The following is a 27,431-nucleotide window of genomic DNA, read 5'->3' on the forward strand; positions in this document are numbered from 1 at the left end:
CGTTTGTTGTTTTCTTTGTCCCACCTCAGACAGTGCAAAGCAAAGATTTTCTCCATCACTAAATTGAGTTGACAGCAATATTTTTAAACTATATTGAAATTTTAATCAAGACTTTTGAATCATGATTAGAAATTTAGAACTGTTATAAACTGTTCAAATTGGAATGAGATTGAAATTGAACTGCTCAAATAAATAATCAAACCGTAGATCAATTAGTTGTACTGTTGGAATTTGATTTATTAAAAGTCACAAAGGTAGTTGACTAATAATATTTGACTTAGTTAAATTTCTTACTTGTTCAAGTCTCCAGCTATACTACACCACCTTAGTTAAATTGGTGTTGTGCCTCTCTGTCATTTTGCCAAGTGAACGTCAAAGAGATGTGTGGTGCACCCCATTATTACGGGTCAATAATGAGGAGGTTGAAAACCTACTCTTTTTTCTATAGGCCCCAGCATCATCGGGGCACTGATTCTTTTCCTTAGTTTGTGGAGGATCTGTGGAAGAATGTATTTGAGTCTTTACATTTTTCTTTTTTTGAGGTAGCATACATATTTTTTTCTTTTCAAGAAACTTGGCTAGGGACCATTTGTGCTCGGGGATCGCCGATTAAAATATTGACACACTATATGCCACGGTGTTGTTTCTATCTCCTGCATTTTTAGGATGGTTATTGGTACCAACTTAATCATCAAATCCCTAATCACATGTTTAAAGGACTCAAAATTCTTATTATCTATAACAATATATAAAGAGGATATGAGAGTTTGGACTGACTTTTTTGGGTCCATTTTGCCCTTCATTATAATTTTTCCATTTTTTAACAATTTATGAAGCAAATATTTTTACCATCATTCTTTTCTTAACAAATTCTTCAAAATAGAAAATGAAATAAAAATAAGATAAAAAAGATAGCCACTTTTTATTATCCTACACATCCTTTGAAGCATTGGCACAACCCCATCACTATCTTCTCATCTTGGTAGTTAAATGGTTAACCATCCAAAAAAGGATGCCCTCAACAAAGGTCATGCACAATAATAATGAAAGAGTGAATGGAATTGTTCTTTTTACTTCTTTTTACCCAAAAAAGTGAAAAAGCAACCTCTAGAGAAAACCAAAAGCATCCAAACAAACAATTTCCCCAAATTGACTTCACTTTCATCTTCCTACACCTTGTAAGAAATTGCTAATAAGTAACACTTTTGTCAATCACATGGAAGGTCCTACAATAAAAGTTATGCTCCCTATATCATATAGTGTGTGATCTTTTCCATGTACTAACTTTACTCTTCTTTTTCCCTTGTAATTACATCTAATAGATATAAGCTAATTATACCAAAAAAAAGATATAAGCTAATTTGTTACAACCAACTTACATCTCTATAAGTATAAAGGAATCAAATCCGTGAGAACTCTAGATCATAGTTCAATTATTTTAACTGAAATAAAATCACAATTGAATGAACTACTCAAATAACAAAATCGATTCAAGGTTGAACTGGTTGAACCGTCCAATTCGATTCATATCATATTGGTATGAGATATTACAAAATAAAGCCAAATATATACTACAACATATAGAACAGAATAAGGACTTAATTTCCTATACACACAAAAGAATGATATAGTTCAAAGACAATAGCTAGATTAAGTTATCTGTTCTATGGCACAACTTACATGTATTAGCACTAAACAAAAATGTAAAATCAAAGTGAGTGGAAGTAGGAGTTAACCAAAACAATTAAGATTCATTGAATTTGAAAAATATGAAATTAGTTAAAATACAAAAAACTAACTATAGCTTAATGTATCATATCATATTATCATGTACCTCTAGCTTTATTCATCCAAGACAAACTTTCATTTCATTAGCAACACAATTATGAAAATGTGTATCTGATGAACTTGGTATCCTACTATCTTTCTTAGACCATTGCCATATTTTAGAAACAGAAAAACTTTCACCTTTTCTTGCAATGTTGATTTTTTTGCCTTCAACATCACCATCATTGGAAAAATTCTCATCACAAACTTCTCTAATTCCCTTCAATTGTCTCATACTCTCACCTTTAGAACCTCTCAAAGTAACTTGCAAATCTGAATCAGCAAGAACATATTGAAAAGATCCCATTGAATAACATCTTCTAACATCCAAATTACAATTACTACTCTCACCTTCATTTCTTTCCACACCCCCTTCATTATTTGAGCTTTTAAACTTTCCAAGCCTAACAGAAAAAACCCTTTTTCCATTCATAATGTTATTTTCCATATCTTTGTTAACAGAACCAATACCTAAAACATAATCTTCATCTCTTTGATCCTCGAACTCAAAAACATGATTTTTATCAAAAGAAAACCCTTGTGAATAAAGGGTACCTCTACATAAAGGACAAGATGAATTTGATAACAACCATGTATCTATACAATTAATATGAAAAGCATGGTTACAATTAGGTAATAATCTTAACTTATCTTGTTCTAAAAACTCACATAAACAAACAGCACAATCGAATGGTTCTTTCAAACCAATAATCTCTTTGTATATAAAAACAGGAAGAGCATCAATGAATGCTTGATCTAAACCTGAATCATGAAGATTGAAAAGTTGTTGTAACTGTCTTTGGTATGCATCAGATTCAGACATTTCTTGAAACCTATTTGATTGAGAAATTGTTGATGATGATGATGAAGATCTATGCTTTATGAGAAATCTAACAAGTAAATGAAGTAAACCTAAGATGAAAAATATTATAGCTAATATAACTATGATGAAAAGAATTGCAGGGCTTATTTTGTTGCTAGAAGATGAAGAAATTGGAATTTGTTCTGAATTTTTCTGGTTGTTGTTAGAATTATAAGGAATTGAAGAAGAAGAATATGGAGATATAATTGAAGGGTTTGTGATTTGAGAATGAATCCAATGCATTTTTGGGAATTTTTAGGGTTACAAATTCAAATTAGAGAGTGTTGAATTTTGAAGAGGTTTGAATAAAGTTTTAATCTTTGCTTGATTTGGGAATAAACCTAACTCATATATTGTGAAAAAATAAGCAATTAGTAGATTAGAAGGGTTAAGAAGAGGATTAAACAAAGATTTAAAAATAAATAAAAAATGAAATTTTTATGTTGGGTTTAAGAAGAGTATGAGTGTAAGTAACACAAGTAACATGGGTGAAAAATGTCAATGTTTGTAGTTGTAGTTGACCTACCTAAGTGGTTGAAAATTTGAAATCTGAGCAAAATTTTGAGATGAGTTAATTCTCTCTCTTTCTGATGAAAAAATAGAAAATGCTAATAATAATGATGATGGTGATGATGATAATGATGAGTGATGGAGTGAGTATTAAATTGTGCTGCTCCACATCCAAATGTTAATACTTGTTGGTCATGTGAAGTGAAGAGTGAAGACCAAAGCCACTTTCAAAATCCAAGGTTTTTGTTTGGGTCCACTACAACTACTTAGAGTCATAGATATGGCAAAGAAGGCAAAATTGACATTTTAATTGTTTGACAGGTTGAGATAAGGGGTAGTGTAGTGCCAAATTGGTGGGACTTACCACCACCTTTAGCAAGGAGATATCACTTTCATGTTACTTTCTCAAAATAATTCATTTTAAGAATAAAAATTTGTTTCAAAATAAATGTCATCGTCACTATTCAATATAATATTTTTTAATTGTATTTCTAATAATTATTATATGTATTATTTTCAAGGAAATAAACCTATAATTTATTTGGGTAATTTAGTGAAAATATTATTTCTTTTAACAACATTATTATATTTCTTAATGTATGAAACAACCTTAAAAGACAATCTTTTTGAGACGTATAGAGTAAATACAATATCTTTTGGTTTTAGGTGTATTTTTGTAAAAATTGATAAAACAACATGTAACTTTAAATTGTATGTATTTTGATGTTCAAATAACACGGCTCTTAACAAATAATAAATGTCCAGTATTTTAATGATTGTAATAGGTTTGCTCGTTGATTTCTCTCCAATTTTTGTTAAAGGATTATACTACCTCCGTCCCTATTAGTCTCTCCAACAAATTTCACACCGAATAAAATAACTATCTTTATTTTCATCTCCATTTAGTGTTTCATGAGTGTATTTAATCTGCTAAAAATAATGGACTAGAGATTCAGATGTACTGTGTTTGATTTCAAAATTGTCCGTGAGATTGGATAACTCGCGGACCAAGAGACCGGACAAAAACCTAAATTCTTGTCCCCATCGAATCACGGGACAATTTTTTGTTCTCTACACAAATTGTCTAAAATAACAAAATAACTTTTTGTCCACCAATCATCGTAATTTGATAGTTTTTCCAATTTATTGTTGAATTAAATAGGGGAATCATGTTCCAATAATGCAAATCATCGTAACCTCCAATTTATTGTTAGATTAATTTTGTCTACTTTATAATCAATACCAATGAAACTGAATTGTGGTTGGAATTGAACTGAAGTGGATGTAGTAGTATTTTGTTGGAATTTTGATCAAAGACGAATGAAATTAGGATATATAACTAATGATAATGGTGAAAGCAAGAGATTAACTCGATAGGAAAATAATATTGGTGAGCTTTCAAGGAGATGTTCCCGCGAGCACTTATTGGAAGAAAAAATCATATGAAAGTAAAACCCTCCACAATATTGCTGATGCAGGTCAGAAGAAGATGCAAAAGGTGGAAAAAAAATGTCACGTTAGAAAATAATGGAATAAATGCCGGCCGTTTGATTAAATAAAATTGGTGTCAATATATAAGTTTAACACTTCGTGTTAATGAATTCTGACTTCATTTCTTTAGTTTCTTTTTATTACGATGATTTCTTTGTAAATTGAATTTTATGGCATTCCAAAAAACTCTAAATTTAAGTTTTTTGAAACATACTGTATATTTTTCTCTTGCATTGTTTTTGAAACATATTTTTTGCTAAACCATAATTTGTTTTGAAGAAGTGAAAATGTGACTTATTAAAACTTGTTTTTCGTCAAAAAACTAATACATTCTCGGAACATATTTTTGTTCTGACAAACTTAAATTTGAGTTTATTAGAACAAAAATTTTCATAAAGTTGTGAAGAAAAATAAATGTATTTCTATGTTTATTTTATTCAATTACTTCAAGGTTGGTAAAAATAATTACTTCAAGGATTTATTTTATCTCACAGGGTTTGTGGTTGGAATAGGTATGGAAGTAATAAGGAGTACATTTTTCAAAAGCTCTTTTCTGAGATTCAATAAGGCCCGACTCACATTGACCCTAAACATATAAGGGGGAGGGGTTAACTTCTATTTGCACCCCATTTTACGGAAATGGATTCTCTCAAGTGTAATTTACACTTGAGAGAATAAAGTGTGGTTTATTGTCATTGATCAAGAGAGAGAAACATATAAAAATTTAGAGAAAATGAATTTAGATGGTGTTAGATTACACTTTATTCTCTCAAGTGTAAATCACACTTGAGAGAATTCATTCCCCCATTTTACCTAAAAAACTCCCACAAGTTTATCCATGTTTTTGTTTAAGAGTATTTATATCAAAATGTTTTTATAAGTTAACTAAATACGATTGAGATGGTAAAAAAAATGTTGAGAAGAAATTAACTAAATACAGTTTGAGGATTAAGTGAAAATGGAGTCCCGTACCAAATACCAATGAACTCAACCCCACATAATTATTAAGTAAGATGATCTAATATCATCTCATTTTTTTTGAGTACGACTTTGATCTATTTAGTGTACCATTTATTTGTATGACATTCAACAATTGAAATTGTAAACAATATTCTTTCACTTCATGGCGTATGTGAATACCATATGCGTTGTCGTCTCAATGTCGTTGTTACCACTACCACGGTGACCCAAAAAAAAATTGCTGACTTCATCATCAAAATCGAGCCTTCAAAAAAAATCTCTTTGGCGAGGGTAGAATAGACAAAATTGCATACGTTGCTGAAACGATCAAGATTGAGTTTTCAATTGGATCTAAGGAAGCAAGGAAATAATGAATCACATAAGAAATTATTAAAGTATAGACAAACTTTTTGGGCAATAGTTAATATGCATAAGCCTTTTCTTATGTATGGTGCATAAGTCATTCACAGCCATCCGATGATTTTACACATGTAATAATCATAACTAAAGAACTTTATATTTTTGCTTGCTCAATTTCGGCCACATTTTACATGCGATTCGATCACCGATTTCGAAAATTAATACCGGAAACATTCATAAAATTGAACGACGATCAAAACGGTATAAAGAACGTCGAGTTTCGTTGATTATTGAGGGAGAACGAACCGGGTCGACGAACCGGGTCGTCGTGACCCGTTTCTGCAGAAAATGGGTGAGGAAGATGATGAACAGTGACGCGCGTCCATGCCCACTCTCGCTGGCGGCGCGTGGGGGCACGTGCGATGCCAAGGAGACTCCAAATTTTTTTATTATTTTTACATAAAAATAGTAAATAATTTTCTGAGAATTTTGGGACCAGTTTGATATTTTTCTGAGATCTGGAACTATTTTTAGTTAATTAAATGAGGTAAATATGCTTTTATAAATATAAGATATTAATAAAATTTTCCCAAAATTTTATTTAGAGTATTTTGAATTATTTGGAACGGTTGGAGATACCTCACTCTCTTCGGTTTTATATCGTCTTAAAAATTTAAATTTATTTCACAATTTTTATTAAGGGTTAAATATGTTTTTGGAGAACAACTCTTTGAAACCATTCCACAGCAAAAATTGTTTCATACCGTTATACACTGAAACCATTAGTCTAGTTAAATGGTTTCATGGCGTTATACACCGAAACCATTATTATAGTTAAATGGTTTTATATGAGCATTAGTGTCAAGATGTTATACACTGAAACCATTAGTCTTGTTAATTGGTTTCAAGATGTTATAAACTGAAACCATTTGTCTAGTTAAATGGTTTGATACTGTTATACACTGAAACCATTATTATAGTTAAATGATTTTATATGAGCATTAGTGTCAAGATGTTATACATTGAAACCATTAGTCCTTTTAATTGGTTTCAAGATGTTATACACTAAAACCATTTGTCTAGTTAAATGGTTTCATACTGTTATACACTGAAACCATTATTCTAGTTAAATGGTTTCATAGCGTTATACACTGAAACCATTAGTCTTGTTATTTGGTTTCAAGATGTTATACACTGAAACCATTAGTCTAGTTAAATGGTTTCATAGCGTTATACACTGAAACCATTATTTTAGTTAAATGATTTCATATGGGCATTAGTGCCAAGATGTTATGCATTGAAACCATCGTTATTAAGTAAAACATCACATAACCATTTTACAAAACCATGCTACATAAAACAAAAAATCATATAAAGCAATTAGGGTTAGTTTAGTTGAAAAAAATTTGGATAGTATGCATGAGATATTGGATTCGATCATTTTTTTATTGTAAAGAAAAATCGATATATATATATATATATATATATATATATATATATATATATATATATATATATATATATATATATATATATATATATATATATATGTAATTAATGTATGAAATTTTATTTATATTGTGATTATGATTGATAAAACTTAAAATTAAATTGTATGTTTGACAAGTAAGCTTTATATATACATGAACCATTCTGGATTTTTATAATATATACTTCAAAGGAACAAAAATTATTATTTAATTGGAAACGGGGGGCACGCTAGAAATTTGGGGGGGGGTGCGCTAGAAGTTTGGAGGAGGGAAAAAAATTGGGGGCGCGCTAGAAATCTAGGGGAGGAAAAAAAATTGGTGGGCTCACAAGAAATATAGGAGAAAAAGGAAAAAAAAATTGGGGGGGCGCTAAGCAAAAGGGGGGGCGCAAGTAATGGGGTAGTATATGGGGGGCGCGCGAGTAATGGATTGCCTAATTTTGGGCTTGGGCTGACCTTTGGTTGACTTTTGGTGTAGAAAGCAAATATGGTGGGTGTAGAAAGCAAGTTTATGCATGGTGCATAAGTTTGGGCTTATGCACCATAACCACACCCAACTTTTTGTATTATGCAATGTTTGGTAGATAAAAATGCAAGTATTTTAGACAAGTTGTACTTGACACAAAATATTTATTTATTTATTTACCAATCGTTAGTTGGTTAAGTGGTGATTGCCGCTGAATTTGGTCGGAAGACCATCACTCGATTCCCCGCAACTGCGATCGGGAATGAGCTGAAATCACTTGATGTCAGAACTGACTCCTGAACCAAATTTGGCGGTTCAGTTAACTGGATACTAATGGTAAAAATAAAAAAATAGTTTTTTTTTTTCCGATTTGTCACTTCTAAAGAATTTTTTTTTATCTTTTTTAACGGATAAAAAGTCGAACAGAAGGAATATAATTTTTTTTTGTGAAATACTATAATGACTAAAATTTCATTTTTATAAGGTGAATAGGTTAGAGTATAAAAAATTCAAATCTTTCTAAAAATAAAATAAAAATAAAATCTGGTAGTGGATATTACATACAGTACAATATTTTACCAATTAAATATGTTTTTGTTTTTACAAGCACCAATTAAATATGTGATATTACATACAAGTATAAAAAATTCAAATCTTTCTTAAAAAAAAAAAAAATCAAATCTGGTATGTGAATAAATAAATTCAACCTAAAACTAAAAGATAAAAGATAAAAGATAAATTCAACCTAAAGATAAAAAATAAATTAAACACTAAAAACCCACAAACCCAAACCCATAACCAAAACACACAGTACGCTATGCTATGCTATGCTCTCTAATCCGTTTGCGCCGTAAACCTCCAACCTCGCTTCTTCTTCATCTCTCTAACCGTTTCTCTTCATCTTCCTTTTCCTCATCCACCGCCGCCACCATGGTGGTTGCTCATCCCAAAGACGACGCATACCTATCCGCCACAATCCCGAAACGAATCCAATTATTCGAGTCGATTCAAGCCGAACAACAGACTCGCCGCTTATCACTGTCACCGGATCCGATTAAGGTCACACTTCCCGACGGAACTGTGAAAGAAGCAAAGAAGTGGCAAACAACTCCGTTTGATATAGCTCGTGAAATTTCTAAGAATTTAGCTAATAATGCTCTTATTGCTAAGGTTAATGATGTACTTTGGGATATGAATCGTCCTCTTGAAGAGGATTCTAAGCTTCAGATCTTTAAGTTTGAAGATGATGAAGGTCGTGATACTTTTTGGCATTCTAGTGCTCATATTCTTGGACAGGTTTGTTCAACATTCGTGTTTCAATCGTTTTTAATTTCTATTGAATTTGGATTATTGATATTGATAATGATAATTATGATAATGATGACGATGATGTTTTTTTGTGTGTGTAGTCTCTCGAGACTGAGTATGGATGCAAGCTTTGCATTGGACCTTGCACTACAAGAGGAGAGGTTTGTGCCTTATTTGTTGTTTTTTTTTTTTGTGTATGCCTGTGTGTTTGGTGCGGTGGTGAGAAAAATTGATTTTGAGTGAACTGATTCTGACTAAAATTGAGTTAGTTGAATGTAAAGTGATTTATTTTTTAGATACATTCATGTAAAAGTGAGTTCAACAATAAATTATTTTAGTGTAAAAATCAATTCTAGAATCAGAAACTACAATTTCTAGCTTAAGTAAAATCACTACAATTTCTAGCTTAGGTAAAATCAATCTTGGTGGCAAAATGAATTACTCCCTCCGGTCCTATATATAAGAAAAAATTTACTTTTTAGATTCATCTTAGAATTAATGTATCTAGACAATTATAGTCTAGATACATCAATTTTACAAGGAATACATCAATTTTACAATGAATCTAAAAAGTAAATTTTTTCTTATATATAGGACTAGTTGGAGTATATTTTAGAGAAACCATATATGTCAAAATCAATTCTACACTTCTAGAATCAAGTTTGCCCCCCTAGAAATGGAACCAAACTTACACTTCATTGTTTTTGTTGATGTTTTTGTATGAGAGGTTCATGGAATGAGAAATTGACGATGTTGTTGTTTAGGGATTCTATTATGATGCATTTTATGGGGAATTGAGTCTGAATGAGGATCACTTTAAACAAATTAAAGATGGAGCATTGAAGGCTGTTAAGGTATTATTTCTCATCTTTATCCTCTATTACTTGTGTTCTGTTGAATTATCTTATTCATGTTTAATGTTTAGTCTCTGTAGCTACTAGTTTACTATTTGGATTGTTTCTGGTTATATTGTGATTAATGATACATATTTAAATATTTTTTTCCTTCTGTCTATGTTCCTTTATCCTCGAAGCCTGGAGTTTTAGTTTGATGGAAGAAACTTGAACGAATTATTAAGTTGTCTTTGGAATTTCAGTGTCTTTGCATATCTTTCTTAATCTTGAAGTCTGTTTTCATCTCTAAAATATGGGTACTCGCTAGGGCTGGAAAAGAGTTGAGCTGAGTCTAACTTGAATCAGCTTGATTTGACTAAATAAGAATTGTATCAACTCGAAATTCGACTCGAGTTCGTCACAAACTTTTTTCCCGCTTGAATTCGACTCAATTCAAGCTCACGAACAACTTGCTCTGGCTCGATAGGTTCAATTCAATAGCATAAATCAAATGAACCAAAATACAATAAAAAGGACTACATTTATTTCTTCAACATGAATCTCAAATATAAATAAAAAAACTAAGGGTCATATAATTCACACTAGGCCCAATGATCAATTTTCATAGATTACAAAATTTCTCATTACTTTTGGATGAATCTTATATTTGGTGGTGTACCCTTTTATATATGAGATATATGAGAAAAGGAGAGTGTAAGAGAGTATTTTTTCAATGTGGGACTTCAATAGTAAAAATTGGTGAACTCTTTGTATCACCACCATTGCCAATCTCATTTAATCACACTGGGAAATTGATCCACAAGAAAGCCAAAACCAGCTTCCGGTAAAAAACAACCCAAGAACACCGTCCTCCACCTTGTGTCGTCCCTCCATAACTTTCTAACCTTCTAAAGAAAAGAAAAACCTTTTGTTTCTTAATTGCTAGAGATTGGCAGCTGGAAGAACTATATTTTTTCTATGTGAGGAATAAATTTTGTTCACTGTATAATATGTGGTCATAGATTTGATTGTCTTTCTCGTTCTTGAGCAGTATCCATTTTTGTGGGTTTGTGCTATCAAGAGATCTGTGCTAATAGGAACTAAAGTGATTTAGAGAGAAAATTAGGAGATTGTAATATTGTGCAATCAACAAATATATCAGATATTCTAAAGTGAGATTGTCTTTAAATAAAAAAAAAACACGGATATTCTAAAGTGAGTCTGTCTTTAAATGAGCAAGATATTTTGATATCCCCCCTTTAATCTAGAAATTTTGATCCAGTTGTTATTTCCATTTTTTTTATCTCCCAACTTGTGTTTTCAAAATTATGAACTCAGATTTCATGGTTGTTAATGCTTATTCTTACTATGAATATATTTTTATTTTTATGTTAGTAAATAAATGTGATGGATGATAAATGTTATTTTTGCAGGATAAACAACCCTTTGAGCGCATTGAAGTGACACGTGATCAGGCACTTGAGATATTTTCTGATAATAAATTTAAGGCAAGTACACTCACTTGTTTCTGACATTAGTTTTCTTATCTTTTGTACTATGTAATCATATTTATATGAACTATACTCCCTATTTTCGTTCACCTATAATTAATGATATGACGATTTCCTGCCCTGCTGTATGGCAATTGTTATCAGGTTGAAATTATCAATGATTTGCCCGCTGACAAGACTATAACAGTGTACAGATGTGGACCCCTCATTGATTTGTGTCGAGGACCACATATTCCTAATACATCCTTTGTCAAAGCAATTGAATGTTTGAAGGTATGTGTTTGTTCTGTCTTATGGAAACATTTTGCATCCGAGTTTACTTTTTTATCCAATCATATCAATGTAAACACTTTGGTTTTGCAATTCCAGGCTTCGTCAGCATATTGGAGGGGGGACAAAGATAGAGAAAGTTTACAAAGAGTTTATGGCATATCTTTTCCTGATCAGAAGAGATTAACGGTGCGGTGATTTCAATTTATACATTATATTTTTCTAGTATATTAGATGCGATGGACTGAGTGTTTAGTTGAATTACCTTTGAAGAATAAGGAAGTACCGAATAGTAGATAACAGTGTACTATATAATTTATCAGTGCCTTAAGTCCTTTGCCCCATGTTACTGTTGTATTTTCAAAATAATGTTTGGATTGTGCTGCTATATGTACTATGCTTATATATTGCCATATTCAATCATATCAAGTGTACCACTTTTGGATTTGATATATCATATATGCCATTTTCTGAGTAACTTCGTTTCCAGGTCATAGGCTATTTGAGCTATCTATTGTGTAAGTGATCGATTTTCTAGGTATCTAGTATTCACCATTTTTTTAATCTAGAGCAGTCCATTTTAACTGCTCCTCTAGATATTCCAGCCAGTCATCATACTGGCCACACTGGAAATCCATTGGTGAACTGGCCAAATTGAGGGACTCCTCGTGGTTTGGGCAATTCAACCATTTCAAGGCTTCTTTATTTGATGTTTTTAATGTTATCAAATATTAAGCCCGAAATCGGCTCTGCATGCATGTATGAGCACATGGAAGCAAATCAATGACACACTTTACATTTATTTTACTGTATACGTTTATGTATGTATATTATTATCCTGTGTACTATATCTATAGGACGCTATAGATTGGTTTTCACTTGCTTTCATTAGAAAAGACAAATACTTTTTTTTTATGGCTTCCATGTATGTACAAAATAAATTTTATTTAATTTCATATTCATTATGCATTTTTTGTAATATCTTTATGCAAAAGTTTGGTAAATAATATATGTATATGTACCGTGGTTTTGTCACTTTTTGAGAATATTCATTATAGTCTGAACTTTGTGTTTTTAATACTGATAGTACCATTATTTGGTTAAGTAATGTGATGCTCCATTAGCTTCTGGGTGAAAACAATTTCTTTATTGTATTATTGAATTTTTGCGGTCTAGTAAGATTGTGGCCATGCCCATATGGTGTATTTATGATTTTATGATTTGATTACTTTCCTTTCCTTTTCTGTACTTATTTCAGGAATATTTGAATCGGCTTGCAGAGGCTAAAAAGTATGATCACAGGATCGTGGGGGTGAAACAGGAGCTTATTTATCATCACGAGTGGAGGTATAGTGAGTCCATTATTGTCTGATTGGAGAAATTAGTAAGCTTGTTTTCTTACTGCTGTCTCTTGATCTGTCCTGTTTATGTTAGCCCGGGAAGCTGGTTTTTTCTTCCACACGGTGCTAGGATCTACAACAAACTCATGAACTTCATTCGAGACCAGTACAGAGACAGGGGCTATCAAGAGGTAAAGTTTGGTATAAAAATTTCTTGATATGACTAAAAGCAATCGTTTGCAAGTACTTAGTATAACATACATGTACTCATCAGGTTATATCACCGAACGTCTTTAACATAGAGCTGTGGAATACATCTGGTCATGCGGAAAAGTATAAAGATGACATGTTTGTCCTAGAGGTATATTATTTTTGTTTGCATGTATTTTTCTGGAAGAGTAAGTGTTGGATGCATGGATGTAATGTCTTTTTACCTTCCTAGATGAATACTATTTTTGGTCAAGTAGTTTATTGCTCTTGTACTAGTTACTTATACAAATCTTATTGCTCTTGTACTAGTTACTTATACGAATCTGTTTGTGGAAAGAGAGCCGAGTGCCTTTTTTTTCTGCCATTTTTGGAATTAGGAGCTAGTTGCTTTGATAGGGGGTTTATTCCCCTGGGTGTGTTGCATTTTTGATGCTTTGATCAAGGACAACTCCTTCTGTTAGAGGGGGATTGGTAGAACTAAGAACAGAGAAAATTGGAACAATTGTTTTTAGTATTATTGCTAAATTGTTTTTGGTAGATCTCACACACACACAAAATCATTATATTGGAATATTGTAACTAACTGTTGAGGTGGCAGCAGCTCCTGTCACTCTGCAGTACCCCTGACTATCTCTCCTATCTCTTTTTTCTTACATCCATAGACTCTCCAAACATTGGGCCTATTTTGATTAAGGCCCACAAGGACAATTCCATCAGATCCAACAACAGAGTCTTTGTTTAGCATCCAATCGGGGATCTTCTCTTTTAATTAGTAAATAATAATTTACAGTTCCATTGTCATTTTGAATCTACCAGTTTGTGTGCGTAACTGTAAATATGTCTGGACTTAGTATATGCCCTCTGTGCTAAAAGTATTTCAGCTGGTTGGTTCTTTAGTTTTAATTTCTTTCATTTTTTCCTTATCTTTTCACTGTTTTGGCCTGCCTCGTAAATCTTGTGCATCTATTTGTAGATTATTTTTTTATTTATGTTTTAATAGCGAATTGGAGAAGTATTAATTTGATATATTTTTTTAAGAAGACATCTCCAACTACAAAACTTTCAAATTAGCTTTTTTTATTTATTTATTTATTTTTTTTATTTTTTTTATTTTGATATGTCTAACCACATTATATTTTGTGTGTTTTAGATTGACAAACAAGAGTTTGGATTGAAACCAATGAATTGCCCAGGACACTGCTTGATGTTTAAACACAGGGTTCGATCATATAGAGGTAATTTTGATTTGCATAGACATATGTCTTCAAATGGCATCTTTTGTTTCCGTACTCGGGGTGGCTGAGCTACTTCAGAATTTACTGTTGAAATCAGGATAGTGCACTTGTTTGAACTTCTTGGTTAATGGATTGGCAGTTAATTGAATTTGCCTAAATTGAGAAATACTTGTCCAGTGTTATCTTATAAGTTATATGGCCTCATCTTTCCTCTTACTTACATACATATTCACATATAGCTCAGGGAGGTGGTTTATGAATAATCTGTATTTTTTCCACAAAATCATTTTGGCATATAGAGCAAGAATTTTTCAATCAACTATGTCCCAAAATTGACTGGGGTGGATGAGTTAGGGAGTGGAGTGATAAGGGGGTCAGAGGTTCGATTCTCACCCGCAGCAAAAACTAACAATACTAATTACTAACACTAACATTGGCTGTTTCAAAAAAACTATGTCCCAAAATTGACTGGAAGTGGCTAAAAATTATAACTTGGGTAAGACGGGAGGTAGCGATAATTTAGTTTCCATTTTGTGGGTGTATAGTTTGAATAAATTTCGGTTGAGCTGGTATTTTCATATGAAATATTACCTCACAACACTGTTAATGGTTTGCAGAACTTCCTCTTCGTTTCGCTGATTTTGGGGTCTTGCATCGAAATGAGGCCAGTGGTGCCCTGAGTGGATTAACACGAGTTAGGAGATTTCAGCAGGTAAACCTTTATCTGTATTATATATACTGATAGATAATTAAATAAAAGTTTTGGTGGAACTGTGGAAGGGATCTGGTTTCTTTGTTTTATCTTGGTTACATTTATAATTGGCTTCGAATGTATGCCCCGTAATAGATGGTGTTGGTTTAAAAACGAAACATCAATGTAGAGTCCCTAAATGTTTTGAAGCTGAAAAATGGTTGAGCAATTTCAAAACGGCTTCCCAGGCTTGGAATGCCCAGCATGCAGATCCTCAACATTGGTGGTGGCTTTTGGTTTTGGCCTTGATCCCTTGATTGCATCATATTTGCCTTTGCCACCGTCACATGCACACTGCTCAGTCAGTCAGTTGCAATTCAAAACCTGAGAATTCCATTTACAGTGACCCCAAAACTAGACCTTCCACTGTGTTTTGATCCACTTGTGATTCCTTAGATGCGTCTCTTAGTGATAACCATCCCCATGTACTGCAAGTGAATGATTGGCTTGCGGTCCCAAAATTGTGTGCTTAACACATCTTCTATGTGAGGTTTGGAGTTGTGAATAGAAGGTGGGGGAAATGTGTGCATAGGACTGGGGATTTAATTTGAAGAGGAGTAATTGCAAGAAATCAAATTATTGCTCAGGGGAGTTTATCGTTAATTAAATCAAATGGTGGGTATTGATACGAAGACATGTAAATCGCCTAGGAGATGTTTCACCTTAATTGCTACCACATTTTCAAATAATGTCAGTTTTTGTTTGTTTATTAAACCAGGGATCACATTCATCTGGAGAAATACTTATATGGGCACAAGCCCAAATAAATTATAGTGATATTAATTGGTGCAGAAACAATGCTAGAAGATGTCTTGGAAATATTTAGTTGTTTAAACAAATTGGGGAGTATGGATTTTGGTGTTGAAAATTACACACACACACACACATATATACATTACAATAGTTTGCTCATCTAACACCGAGGTTAAGCCACTAGGTTTGGTCTAGTGGTGAGGGATTTGGGTAGTATGTTAGAGGTCCTCCATTGTAAACCAAAAAAACCTAACACCAAGGTTGTATTTATAGTGTGAATGCGAGTTTTAAATTTTTATTTTTTATGAAACAACAAATGTTAGTATTGCTAGTTTTATGCTTGGGTGTAGATCGAACCCCTGACCTCCTTATCACTCCAATTCTTAACTCCTCAACACCTACCACAATGTGAGTTTTTTTTTTTTTGGATAGACGTGTCAATGTGAGTTATAGTGTATATAAATTATTAATTATTTTTCAAGGTAATATTTTTAAATACTTGCAACAGGATGGACTTTGCAAGCGTCTTCATTATTTCCTCTTCTTTAAATTCTGTTTCTATACTATTCGAAGTTATGTATTATTTATGTCCTTTGCTTTTTCTGTTGGACAGGATGATGCACACATTTTCTGCATGGAGTCCCAGGTGTGTTGAATGTAAAATGTAAATTTATGCAACATAAATCTTTGCTGAAGCTGAAATTATTGGTTCAATTCATTTTACAGGTAAAAGATGAAGTCAGAAATGCCTTGAACTTCATCGATTATGTCTATCAAATATTTGGGTTCACATATGAATTGAAACTTTCAACGGTATGCATTTTCTCTTTATTATTCTCAAATGTTTCGTTTCATATATTAACTGAAAATTTCATTGGTATGCATTTGCTCTTTATTGTTCTCAATGCCCATCACGTAGCACTGATGCTCGTATTATCTTGGAAATGCGCTGACACGTTCATATAAAGAAGGAAATTAATTTTTCCTTCCTTATCTTGGCTTCCAGCAAAGGGAAAAGAGTTTTGGCCAATCTGTGCTTGTATTGCTCTTTCAAGGACCCTAATTTTACCTTAGGCAGGAAATGTGCGTGAGGAAAAGGTAGTAATAGAGAAATAAGAGACGTTTGTTATATAGGGAATTGTAAGCAAATAGTTTCGGGTCTAGAGATCATTCACGCTTGGGAGCTTTTGCTCATGTTATTTTTTCCTCCTTTGATCAATAATACAAATTTGTATATTTGCCAATAGTGATTGCTATCAATTAATGCTTTTATTGAAAGTGTATGCACACAAGGATTCCCTCACAGCATTTTGGCCTTTAAAAAAAAAAGGATTCCCTCACAGCAATCGAGAACAATTAAATTCAAAGGGTTGGAGTTGGAGGGCTATCACATTCTATGTTTGGTTGATAGTTAGTCATGTCACAACTTTATTGCAAGGGAGTCTGTGGATTCTTTGTGATCGAATGTTATTGACAGTCAGACTTGAGAAGTAAATTTGGGAAATGGAAGCAGGCGCAAATCCCAAAGCTTTTGTCTGGCTTTCAATTTAAAGATTCGGTGCAATGTTGGCTGAAGACCACAGCCAAATTGCTAGTTTTGCTGCTGCTTGTGGGATTGTGAGTTCGTCGTAGGTGGATTTTCACAATCCCCAATTTGGTTTTGCTGCAACCCTCTGGCCCCTAAACCACTTTAGGTTTTCACTTAAAACTCCAAGATTAGCTAAGGCCCTAATTTCACTTTGAGAGCAATTGCTATACTAAATTTGTTTTGGGGGTATTCATTTGTTTTGGGGATATTGATCATTATATCTGAGCTGCTAGCTTGCTGATAGTAATTGCTATACTATATTTAATTTAATGACTCGGTTATTTTCTTCTTGTTTGTGTTAAATATTTGAGTAGAAGCCAGAGAATGCCCTTGGTGATGATGCAACATGGGAGAGGGCTGAAAATGCTCTTAAGGAAGCTTTGGACGAGTTTGGCAAACCTTGGCAGGTATTCTAGATGGCTTTTAATATCTGCTATAAGATGTTATTTCAAATCTGTGGTTGTATTTCTAGTTATATCTAATTCAGTTTGGGCATCTAAAAGTGGGGTATGCTTATCATGTTTTGAATTTAGTTATAGATTTACTTGATGCCATTTTATTTCCTTATACTCACATCATTTTTATGCGTCTCTATTTTATTATTTTCTATGGAATGTAATATTTGTTGGCTTCAATTGTGTGCTTATATTCTGAGTAAAATTCTACAGTTGAATGAAGGGGATGGTGCATTTTATGGACCAAAGATAGACATTAGTGTTTCTGATGCATTGAGTAGGAAATTCCAGTGTGCAACTCTACAGGTTCACAATGTTTCACTTGACTTTCATTCACACCATTCAGTTGATTTTTTTTACTGATAATTGGATAAACTGGATACTTGCAGCTTGACTTCCAGCTCCCTGATCGTTTTAAGCTGGAATTCTCAGCTGAGGATGAAGCCAAAATTGAGAGACCTGTTATGATACACAGAGCCATTCTAGGATCTGTTGAACGCATGTTTGCTATACTTTTAGAGCACTACAAGGGTAAATGGCCATTCTGGCTCAGTCCTCGTCAAGCAATTTTGTGCCCTGTGTCTGAGAAATCACAGGCTTATGCGCTTCAGGTACATAGCTCTGAGTGCTGGCTTTGTCCTGTAGTATACTTGTCCAATTCGTAACAGTTAATTTGTGGGTGGGGTTGATCTGTACTCCATATCATTGGATAACACTTTTAAACTCCTTTGAGGGTGCATTTTTTGTCATCCTATGTCATTTTTCATGCTTTTCAAATTGCACTCTATTACTCCACGTAGCAGATGCAATTGCTTAGGTTGTTGGTTGTTTGCATCATAAAATCGTTGTACCAGTTTGTATATTTTAGATCTGCTCATGCATTTGTATTTGAACTTTTTCTGTGGTTCCTCATGAAGCTTGGACAATTTATCTTGAATAGTTCTATTAGCTTTTGATATTGTTATAATTCTTTTTTTGTTGGACACTTGTAAATATTTTGATGTGAAAAGCAAGGTGCTGATCAGTTTTGTAACATATTTGTATGCTGCAATTTTCTAGGTACGGGATCAGATCCACCAAGCAGGGTATTACGTAGATGCTGATACAACTGATAGGAAGATTCAGAAGAAGGTATCACATACGTTTATAAATTATAACCAATATATTTTTATTTTGAACTTCATGCCATTCATTCACATGAAAATAGTGCTGTCATGGTTTTGATCTACTGCTTGTTTAAAATATCATAGTTAATTACATTTGAATAATTGAGAAACCTAGTTCTCTTAATGATCATACAGTAAGTGGTGTTTTGGCTCTGATTGCAGAAGTGAACTTTATATTAAGTTGTGTTTTTCCCTTTGCCTATTTGGCCACCTCAGTGCATTTACTATTGTTATTTACATCTTATTCATGCGGTGCAGCATTTGTTTTTGGTCATGCAGTTTCATCTCTATTTTGAGTTCGGTCATTCAAGTGCCAATTTAAAAGTTTTATTTTGCGTAGTATGGTTTTTTATTATCAGTAATCTAAGGGTGAAATAAAAATTGCATTCACAAAAAGCTGTGCATTCTGTAGGTACGAGAAGCTCAGTTAGCACAGTACAACTACATCTTGGTTGTTGGAGAAGAGGAAGCTAATACCGGACAGGTTCTTCCTATTTCCACTATCTAGCTAATAAATATAAATTGGTTTCAATTTTAACTCTGCTAATTTTGTTCCCAAAAACTCCAATCAACCACTACCCCTTTCTTGCTATAATAACATGCCTTAAAATTTATGTTTGCCTGAGACCAGTTAATCACAATTTTTAACGAACCTTTCAAACACTGCCTATTTAAATAGAATTCGTGAGAAGTGTAGAAAGGAACAAGTTTGCTTGCACCTGTGTGTTTGTGTAGATTGAGCGCAAATAGGTGTATTTATTTGTATGAATATTGCGAATAGCTCGCTGACGTACTTCATTGCATATGGCATTATTTCATTATGTCATGTGCAAAGCTTAGAGTTTAACATCACTCAAATTAAAAATCTGAAATAGAGTATTAGATTAAAGGAAGACTATATATCCTTGACCTTGTTTCCAAGCAAAGCTTAGGCTAATCATTTTAGTTCGCTTAAATATTTTTTCAGTTCAGGCTTGTTAAAATTGAAAGAGCCTGAGCATGTTAATGCTTGGCAGAACTTAGAACCTGAATTTGATGTAAGGACTGGACTCAAATGATTATCCAAATCATTATCTTTAGAGGTGGCAGTGGTTTCTGATCTGTTTGAAGAAGTTAACTACATTACTTGAACTATTATATTAATAGACATGCATTTCAAATCTTTTGGAGCCATTTTTTTTCCATTTAATATCGTGGCTGACTTCTGGCGAGTCTTTTTACTTCTGGTTGGAAGCTAAGAGTTGTTTCATTGTTCCAGGTGAGTGTACGAGTCAGGGACAAGGCAGACCATAGCGTTATGAATATTGAGAATTTGCTCAAACACTTCAAAGACGAGGTTGCAGCTTTCCACTGATAATTTGTAAAACTGTTGAAGCAAGTTTATACCGCCAATAACTTTTCGCAGGTGTACACATATGTGTGCATAATTTAAATTTCAACATGACAATGTAGTCTAATTTAGACATGATTTTGAAGTTTAATGTATTTTCACTACTGTCATGATTCATATACTGTCTGTTGAGCAAAATTTGCAATGTACTCACTTGAGACATTTTTGAACACATTTTTATTGTTGACTTGTTTATTGAAAAGCCAATTTAGACAATCCTCTACAGAGAAAGTTTTTTTTATTATTATTTTTTTTATAATACCTGTTATAAGCTTTTATCACCATTTGAATTGCATATTATAATTTATTTTTCTTTAGGATGAATAATTGAATATTAGTAGCTTGTCTGAGCTTGTCTTCAGATCCAATATGGGCTCTTTGTAAGTCTTTTCTTCTTAGAGTAACACATTTCCACTTTTTTTTCTACCTAAAAAATTCACATGGAGGCAGAGGTTATGAGATATGAGAGTTGGTTTGTTTACCTAGGAAGTGGGTTCAGGGTAATATAAACCCACCCACACCAACTCAGCACCCACTCCATCGCTTGACATTGTTTTTTTTTTTTTAATATGGGTCAACTGCTTAAAAAAAATGATCTACCGCTAAAAGCCTAAAATATTAACCAGTTCCAATATTAATGCATAGCGGCTATACCAGTTTATGAGAAAAAATGACACTATTGAGCATATTTTAGTCAGGATGCTGTACTGACTTTTGCATCGGATAGCCAAAATTCCGGTACACAATACCGGTATACCAGCGCTATACCAAGTATTTAACAACACTGACACAAATATAATACATAATTTTTTTGTGCTAAATCTATCATAGACAAGCTTACTTCAATTAATATCTAAAGTGGGTTATGGGAAAATACACTATGTGATTGACAACATACATTATAAAGATGAATAATGCTTACTGTTGAGACATTATCTACGCACGAATTACAGGAAGCCTATTTTTTTTCCTCTTTTATTCTAAGTGAAGTCCAACACTGCTGTTATGGCAAGCATGTGGCAGTGACGTGCTTCAATGCTCCACAACTCCTCTAGAGCATTGTTGTTCTAATTCTCTCACTTTTTTATGTTTTTATCTCTTTTTCAACCTTGAATTGATACACTGAATTAAAAGAAGTTCACGTTCCTTCACTTTTATCTTGACAAAAGCGGTGTTCATATTTTGGAAGAGGTGAAATACTTTGATAGAGTGAAATATTTTGATCATATTCATTTTATTTTATTTTGTCATTTCAAACGAAAAAATAAAATAATGCATAAGTTGTAGATTGTGTGTGTAAACTTTGCCTGAAAAATATATCTAATTTCTAAAATTTCCAAGTGCACGTTGTGAATCCTCCCGCTTTCTTGCGTTTCGTGAAGTATGACATTCGTACCATATAGCACTACTCTATAAAAGATTAAAGAAGATGAAAAACTACCTTCCTAATATGTTCAAGAGCTTATGTGCTAGTTCTCCTTGATAAAATTTTATGTCAAGTCTGGAACTTTTTTTATAATCCTTATAGTGCATGATGCTGCCTATATAACAATGAGCGTTGAAGCAGTTAGATGGAAAAGATTTTTGTAGATAAAACAAAATCAAATTATGTTAATACTGTATAATGGATTATGTTAAACATAATTCATTTTATAGCTTTTGTAGATAATCCATGCATAAGTGTATCTTGATCAATTGTTTATTGTACCTTCTATATTAAGAACCGTATGATGTTTTATTATATTGTTATCACTTTGATTTTCCATTAAGTTTATGGATGACTTACATATTGAACTTACATTTTGAATTGGTTGTATAATGGTTATCCCCCTAATATAATGACAACATTGTATTATATTTAGTTTAATGTTGTATTAAAAAACGAAATATAGAATCATATCATATTTGTTCAAAAAAAAGAATCGTAACATATAAACAAATGTTTAGAAAAAGCTCTTTCACTATAATAATGGATTATGTTTACAAGACTTGAATACAAGTGGGACGAATTTAAAATTCCTTTAGATTGTCTTTTGAAATACCTTAAAGTATCCATGAAGATTAAGTTGTATGCACCTTTGAATTTAATGGCAAAATTGAGGTGATCGTGGCACCTAATGCTCACAATTAATTTATCGTATATTGTGCAAGGAAGACACTCTTGATTTTGAACCTTGCCACTACTATTTTATTCATAACATTTGGTTTCTAACTAGATTTTATTGTATAACGTAGTATGCAGGACTTGAGTACAACTTTGGTAAAAAATAAATTTCTTTAGCATATCTTTTGAAATATCTTAAAGTACTCGTCGACACAAAGATGACTGTACCTGTGGACTTATTGGGAAAACTAATTTACAATTATGGTGGAAGATCAATCAACTTGTCAGGAGAAATTAAAGCAGGAAACAAATTTGAAGGTGATGTGACTGTGGATCTCGGGTGACCGATTAAACTCGGAGGGCACCTCAAATGGGAAGTGAAGCGTCATGACATTGATGTAGGGGGGACATGGCCTGACTATGGGATTTCGGTTGCAGCCGGACACAAGATAGAACAAAAGGAGACCGATGCAACATTTGAACATGTGAAGCTCGGTAAGGTCGATACAAAATTGTCTGTTAGCACAAAATATGACTTCTTTGTAGGGGTTCAAAGACAAAAGAAAGACGAAAAGTTCAAAATCAAGGGAGGCATCACTGTTGGATTGAGGAAGAAAGTGGCTGGATGTGAATGTTTTTTCGGCTATAGTGGCTTGAAAATACGGAGGGAAAGAGGTGTTATGAAGGACACATCCTCCTTTTAAAGGTGATGTGACTGTGGGTGTCGGGTGGCCGATTACACTCGGAGAGCACCTCAAATGGGATATGAGGTTCATGGAAACATATTTAGAAGTAAAGCGTCATGACATTGATGTAGGGGGACATGGCCTGACTATGGGATTTCGGTTGCAGCCGGACACAGGATAGAACAAAAGGAGACCGATGCAACATTTGAATATGTGAAGCTCGGTAAGGTCGATACAAAATTGTCTGTTAGCACAAAATATGACTTCTTTGTAGGGGTTCAAAGACAAAAGGAAGAAGAAAAGTTCAAAATCAACGGAGGCATCACTGTTTGATTGAGGAAGAAAGTGGCTGGATGTGAATGTTTTGCCGGCTACAGTGGCTAGAAAATACGGAAGGAAAAAGGTGTTATGAAGAATACACTCTCCTTCGATGAAACAAGAGAACATTTATATAGACACTTCTATCTAGTCCACTTTGACACAATGATTATTGTTACTATTTCAATTTTCAACTTTGTCGTTATAGAATCGTATCGTATAAACAAATGTTTAGAAAAAACTCTTTCACTTTATAATAATGGATTACATTTAACCCGATTGTTTGATGTAGTATGCAGGACTTGAATACAAGTGGGACGAATTTTAAATTCCTTTAGGTTGTCTTTTGAAATACCTTAAAGTATCCATGGAGATTAAGTTGTATGCACCTTCGGATTTAATGGCAAAATTGAGGTGATTGTGGACCTAATGCTCAAGATTAATTTATCGTATATTGTGCAAGTCAGACACTCTTGATTTTGAACCTTGCCACTACTATTTTATTCATAACAGTTGGTTTCTAACTAGATTTTATTGTTTAACGTAGTATGCAGGACATGAGTACAACTTTCGAAAAAAATAGATTTCTTTAGCATATGTTTTGAAATATCTCAAAGTACCTGTCGACACAAAGATAACTGTACCTGTGGACTTATTGGGAAAACTAATTTACAATTATGGTGGAAGATCAATCAACTTGTCAGGAGAAATTAAAGCAGGAAACAAATTTGAAGGTGATGTAATTGTGGGTGTCGGGTGGCCGATTAAACTCGGAGGGCACCTCAAATGGGAAGTGAAGCGTCATGGCATTGATGTAGGGGGGACATGGCCTGACTATGGGATTTCGGTTGCAGCCGGACACGGGATAGAACAAAAGGAGACCGATGCAACATTTGAACATGTGAAGCTCGGTAAGGTCGATACAAAATTGTCTGTTAGCACAAAATATGACTTCTTTGTAGGGGTTCAAAGACAAAAGAAAGACGAAAAGTTGAAAATCAAGGGAGGCATCACTGTTGGATTGAGGAAGAAAGTGGCTGGATGTGAATGTTTTTTCGGCTATAGTGGCTTGAAAATACGGAGGGAAAGAGGTGTTATGAAGGACACATCCTCCTTTTAAAGGTGATGTGACTGTGGGTGTCGGGTGGCCGATTACACTCGGAGAGCACCTCAAATGGGATATGAGGTTCATGGAAACATATTTAGAAGTAAAGCGTCATGACATTGATGTAGGGGGACATGACCTGTGTCGCGGTGATTTTTGGATATCGAGTTATTAATTAACTTCGAATCGCAATTTGATATTCCACCACCGATCTTTAATTTTATCCGAGGGAAAGGGAAAAAGTTCGAAAAAACCCTATTTATTTTAGAGAACAAGGTTCGGGGGTTAGTTATACGAAGGGAAGGTATTAGCACCATAAGCATCTATAATACTCTATAGGAACCTCTTGTTTTTTATTCTATCTATGCGCTTAATTTTAATTGCTTGTAAAATGTATAAGTGTTAGAGTCAAAGTAGTGATCGAGAAAAATTTAAAATGACAAGAAAGAGGGAAAATGTTTTTGTTGATTTTATTTGATTGGAGAGACAAGTCTCATGCCTACGTACCCGAGGGATCAAACCACCGTAGTTCGGGGTAAAAAGTCGATTTGTTTGTTGGTTTGTTTTTATGGTTTTGAAAAAAAGGTTTTAAAGATGAAAAAAAAAAGCCAAAGTGGCATAAAATGTGAGGTTGGTTGATTTTTATTTGGTGAAAGAAAGTCTAAATGATTAGGATTGATTGATGTTTGATTTAGAAAAGAGGCGTGATCGCTTGGTTTGAAGTCCAAGGTTTTTTTTGTGAAAATGGTTTGAATGATAAAAATCTCTTGGTTTGAAGTCCAAGGTTTTTAGGAAAAGAGTGTGATGAAACCACTTGGTTTAAAATCCAAGAGTTTAAGAAAAAAGAAGTTTGATTGATTGAGTTTGATTTAGAAAAAAAAGGCACGAACACTTGGTTTGAAGTCCAAGGTTTTTTTGTGAAAATGGTTTGAATGATAAAAATCTCTTGGTTTGAAGTCCAAGGTTTTTAGGAAAAGAGTGTAATGAAGCCACTTGGTTTAAAATCCAAGAGTTTAAGAAAAAAAGAAGTTTGATTGATTGAGTTTGAAAATGCAACTTGGTTTGAAATCCAAGTGCTTTTGTGTTGAAAATGTTTGAATGATAAAAAGTCTCTTGGTTTGAAGTCCAAGGTTTTTAGGAAAAGAGTGTAATGAAACCACTTGGTTTAAAATCCAAGAGTTTAAGAAAAAAAGAAGTTTGATTGATTGAGTTTGAAAATGCAACTTGGTTTGAAATCCAAGTGCTTTTGTATTGAAAATATTTTTGTTTTGTAATTTGTTTTTGGAAAAGGGTTTTGAAAGAGTAAATGATTTTTTGAGATTTTTGATGTTTTGGAAAAAATGTTTTCTTTGATTTGATTTTTTTTTTTTTGAAGAGGTTTTGACCTCAATTTTGAAGGAAAAAATGAGCAAAAAGTTTTGCGCGTTGAAAAAGAGGTTTTGACCTCAAATTTAAAAAAAAACGCGATCAATTAATTTTATTTGAGAAAAAGAGTAGAAGATTTCTTTTTGAAAAGATTTTGATTTTTTTGAATGTTTTTGAGTTTTTGCAATAAACTAAACTAAACGCGAGGGATTGAAGCGACGTTGGATCGCAAGCACGGCATAAAGCGTAATAAATAAAATGCATGCAATGCAATTACATTATAAATCCTAATTACATTCTAAACTTCAATAAATAAATATGAATGAATGCAACCATACATATGCAATGCAAATTTTATTTATAATTACAAATTTCCTAATCACATTCTAACAGGAGTGTAAATAGCAGGAATGGGGTGCAAAGAATGAACAGAACAATAAGGCCCAGTCCAGAATAGGCCTCTTTACCAAACAAAAAACGCAGGATCAATCATGGCCGTCTGATGGATCAGACGGCTCTGATCTAAAAGTAAAAAGACAAGATCTAAGCCATGTGATTGAAATCAAAGGCTGAGAAGAGAAGGTGTATGGTGTGCTGCAATGGACATGCGCACACCGGATCGGGTTGGGATATAAATACCCCCAAACCCTAAAAGATTTCATAAAACTCTCTTCCTTCTCTTCTATTCTCTGTTAGGGTTCATCCTCTCCGATGAAGATTCATCGGTAGCCGCCGTGAGCCACCGCGTCGGAGCGATTTCGGCGGCGGTTCTGGCGGCCTAACCCCTCTAAATTCACCAAAAAAAAAAAAAAAATAACCCACAGTTTCGATTCAACATCCTAAACCCAAACACCCCTTCCAAAAGCCTAAATCTAAACCAAACGTTCTAGATCGGAAAAAGGAAAAAAACAGTTCCAGCGTTTAAAAGAGAAAGAAGTTCAACCTTTTTCTTTGATCTTGTTCTGGATTCGTGACCTTGGTGGTATTTGGTCTTGATTCTGAGTTGTTTTAGTTCCGGTTGGATTCGATGTTTTGATGGTTCTGGGTTTTTGATTGTTGTTGGAATGATTTAGGTTGG

The 27,431-nt window shown here is 33.4% G+C and overlaps 2 protein-coding genes across 3 annotated transcripts; one reads left to right on the forward strand and one right to left on the reverse strand.

Annotated features, from left to right (window-relative positions):
* Positions 1-1,731: 1,731 nt before the first annotated feature.
* On the reverse strand, positions 1,732-3,471 carry LOC123906744 (RING-H2 finger protein ATL47-like). Its single transcript, XM_045956721.1, has 2 exons — positions 2,179-3,471; positions 1,732-2,100 (listed from the first exon to the last, which is right to left on the reverse strand). The coding sequence occupies exons 1-2, from the start codon at positions 2,930-2,932 to the stop codon at positions 1,847-1,849; spliced, it is 1,008 nt and encodes a 335-aa protein (XP_045812677.1). The 5' UTR covers positions 2,933-3,471; the 3' UTR covers positions 1,732-1,846.
* A 5,259-nt stretch (positions 3,472-8,730) lies between these two features.
* Positions 8,731-21,034, forward strand: LOC123906745 (threonine--tRNA ligase, mitochondrial 1). 2 transcript variants are annotated; one of them, XM_045956722.1, is made up of 19 exons: positions 8,731-9,261; positions 9,375-9,434; positions 10,038-10,127; positions 11,540-11,614; positions 11,762-11,890; positions 11,987-12,076; positions 13,146-13,234; positions 13,322-13,418; positions 13,502-13,588; positions 14,588-14,672; positions 15,290-15,384; positions 16,790-16,822; positions 16,903-16,989; positions 18,079-18,171; positions 18,433-18,525; positions 18,609-18,830; positions 19,279-19,350; positions 19,798-19,869; positions 20,644-21,034. In XM_045956722.1, the coding sequence occupies exons 1-19, from the start codon at positions 8,788-8,790 to the stop codon at positions 20,737-20,739; spliced, it is 2,139 nt and encodes a 712-aa protein (XP_045812678.1). In that variant the 5' UTR covers positions 8,731-8,787; the 3' UTR covers positions 20,740-21,034. The 2 variants fall into 2 exon arrangements, with proteins under 2 accessions (XP_045812678.1, XP_045812679.1); XM_045956723.1 differs by lacking the exon at positions 19,798-19,869 and having other exon boundaries at positions 8,733-9,261.
* The last annotated feature ends 6,397 nt before the right edge of the window (positions 21,035-27,431 follow it).

Source organism: Trifolium pratense, linkage group LG2 (genome assembly GCF_020283565.1).
Source record: "Trifolium pratense cultivar HEN17-A07 linkage group LG2, ARS_RC_1.1, whole genome shotgun sequence".
NCBI lineage: Eukaryota > Viridiplantae > Streptophyta > Magnoliopsida > Fabales > Fabaceae > Trifolium > Trifolium pratense.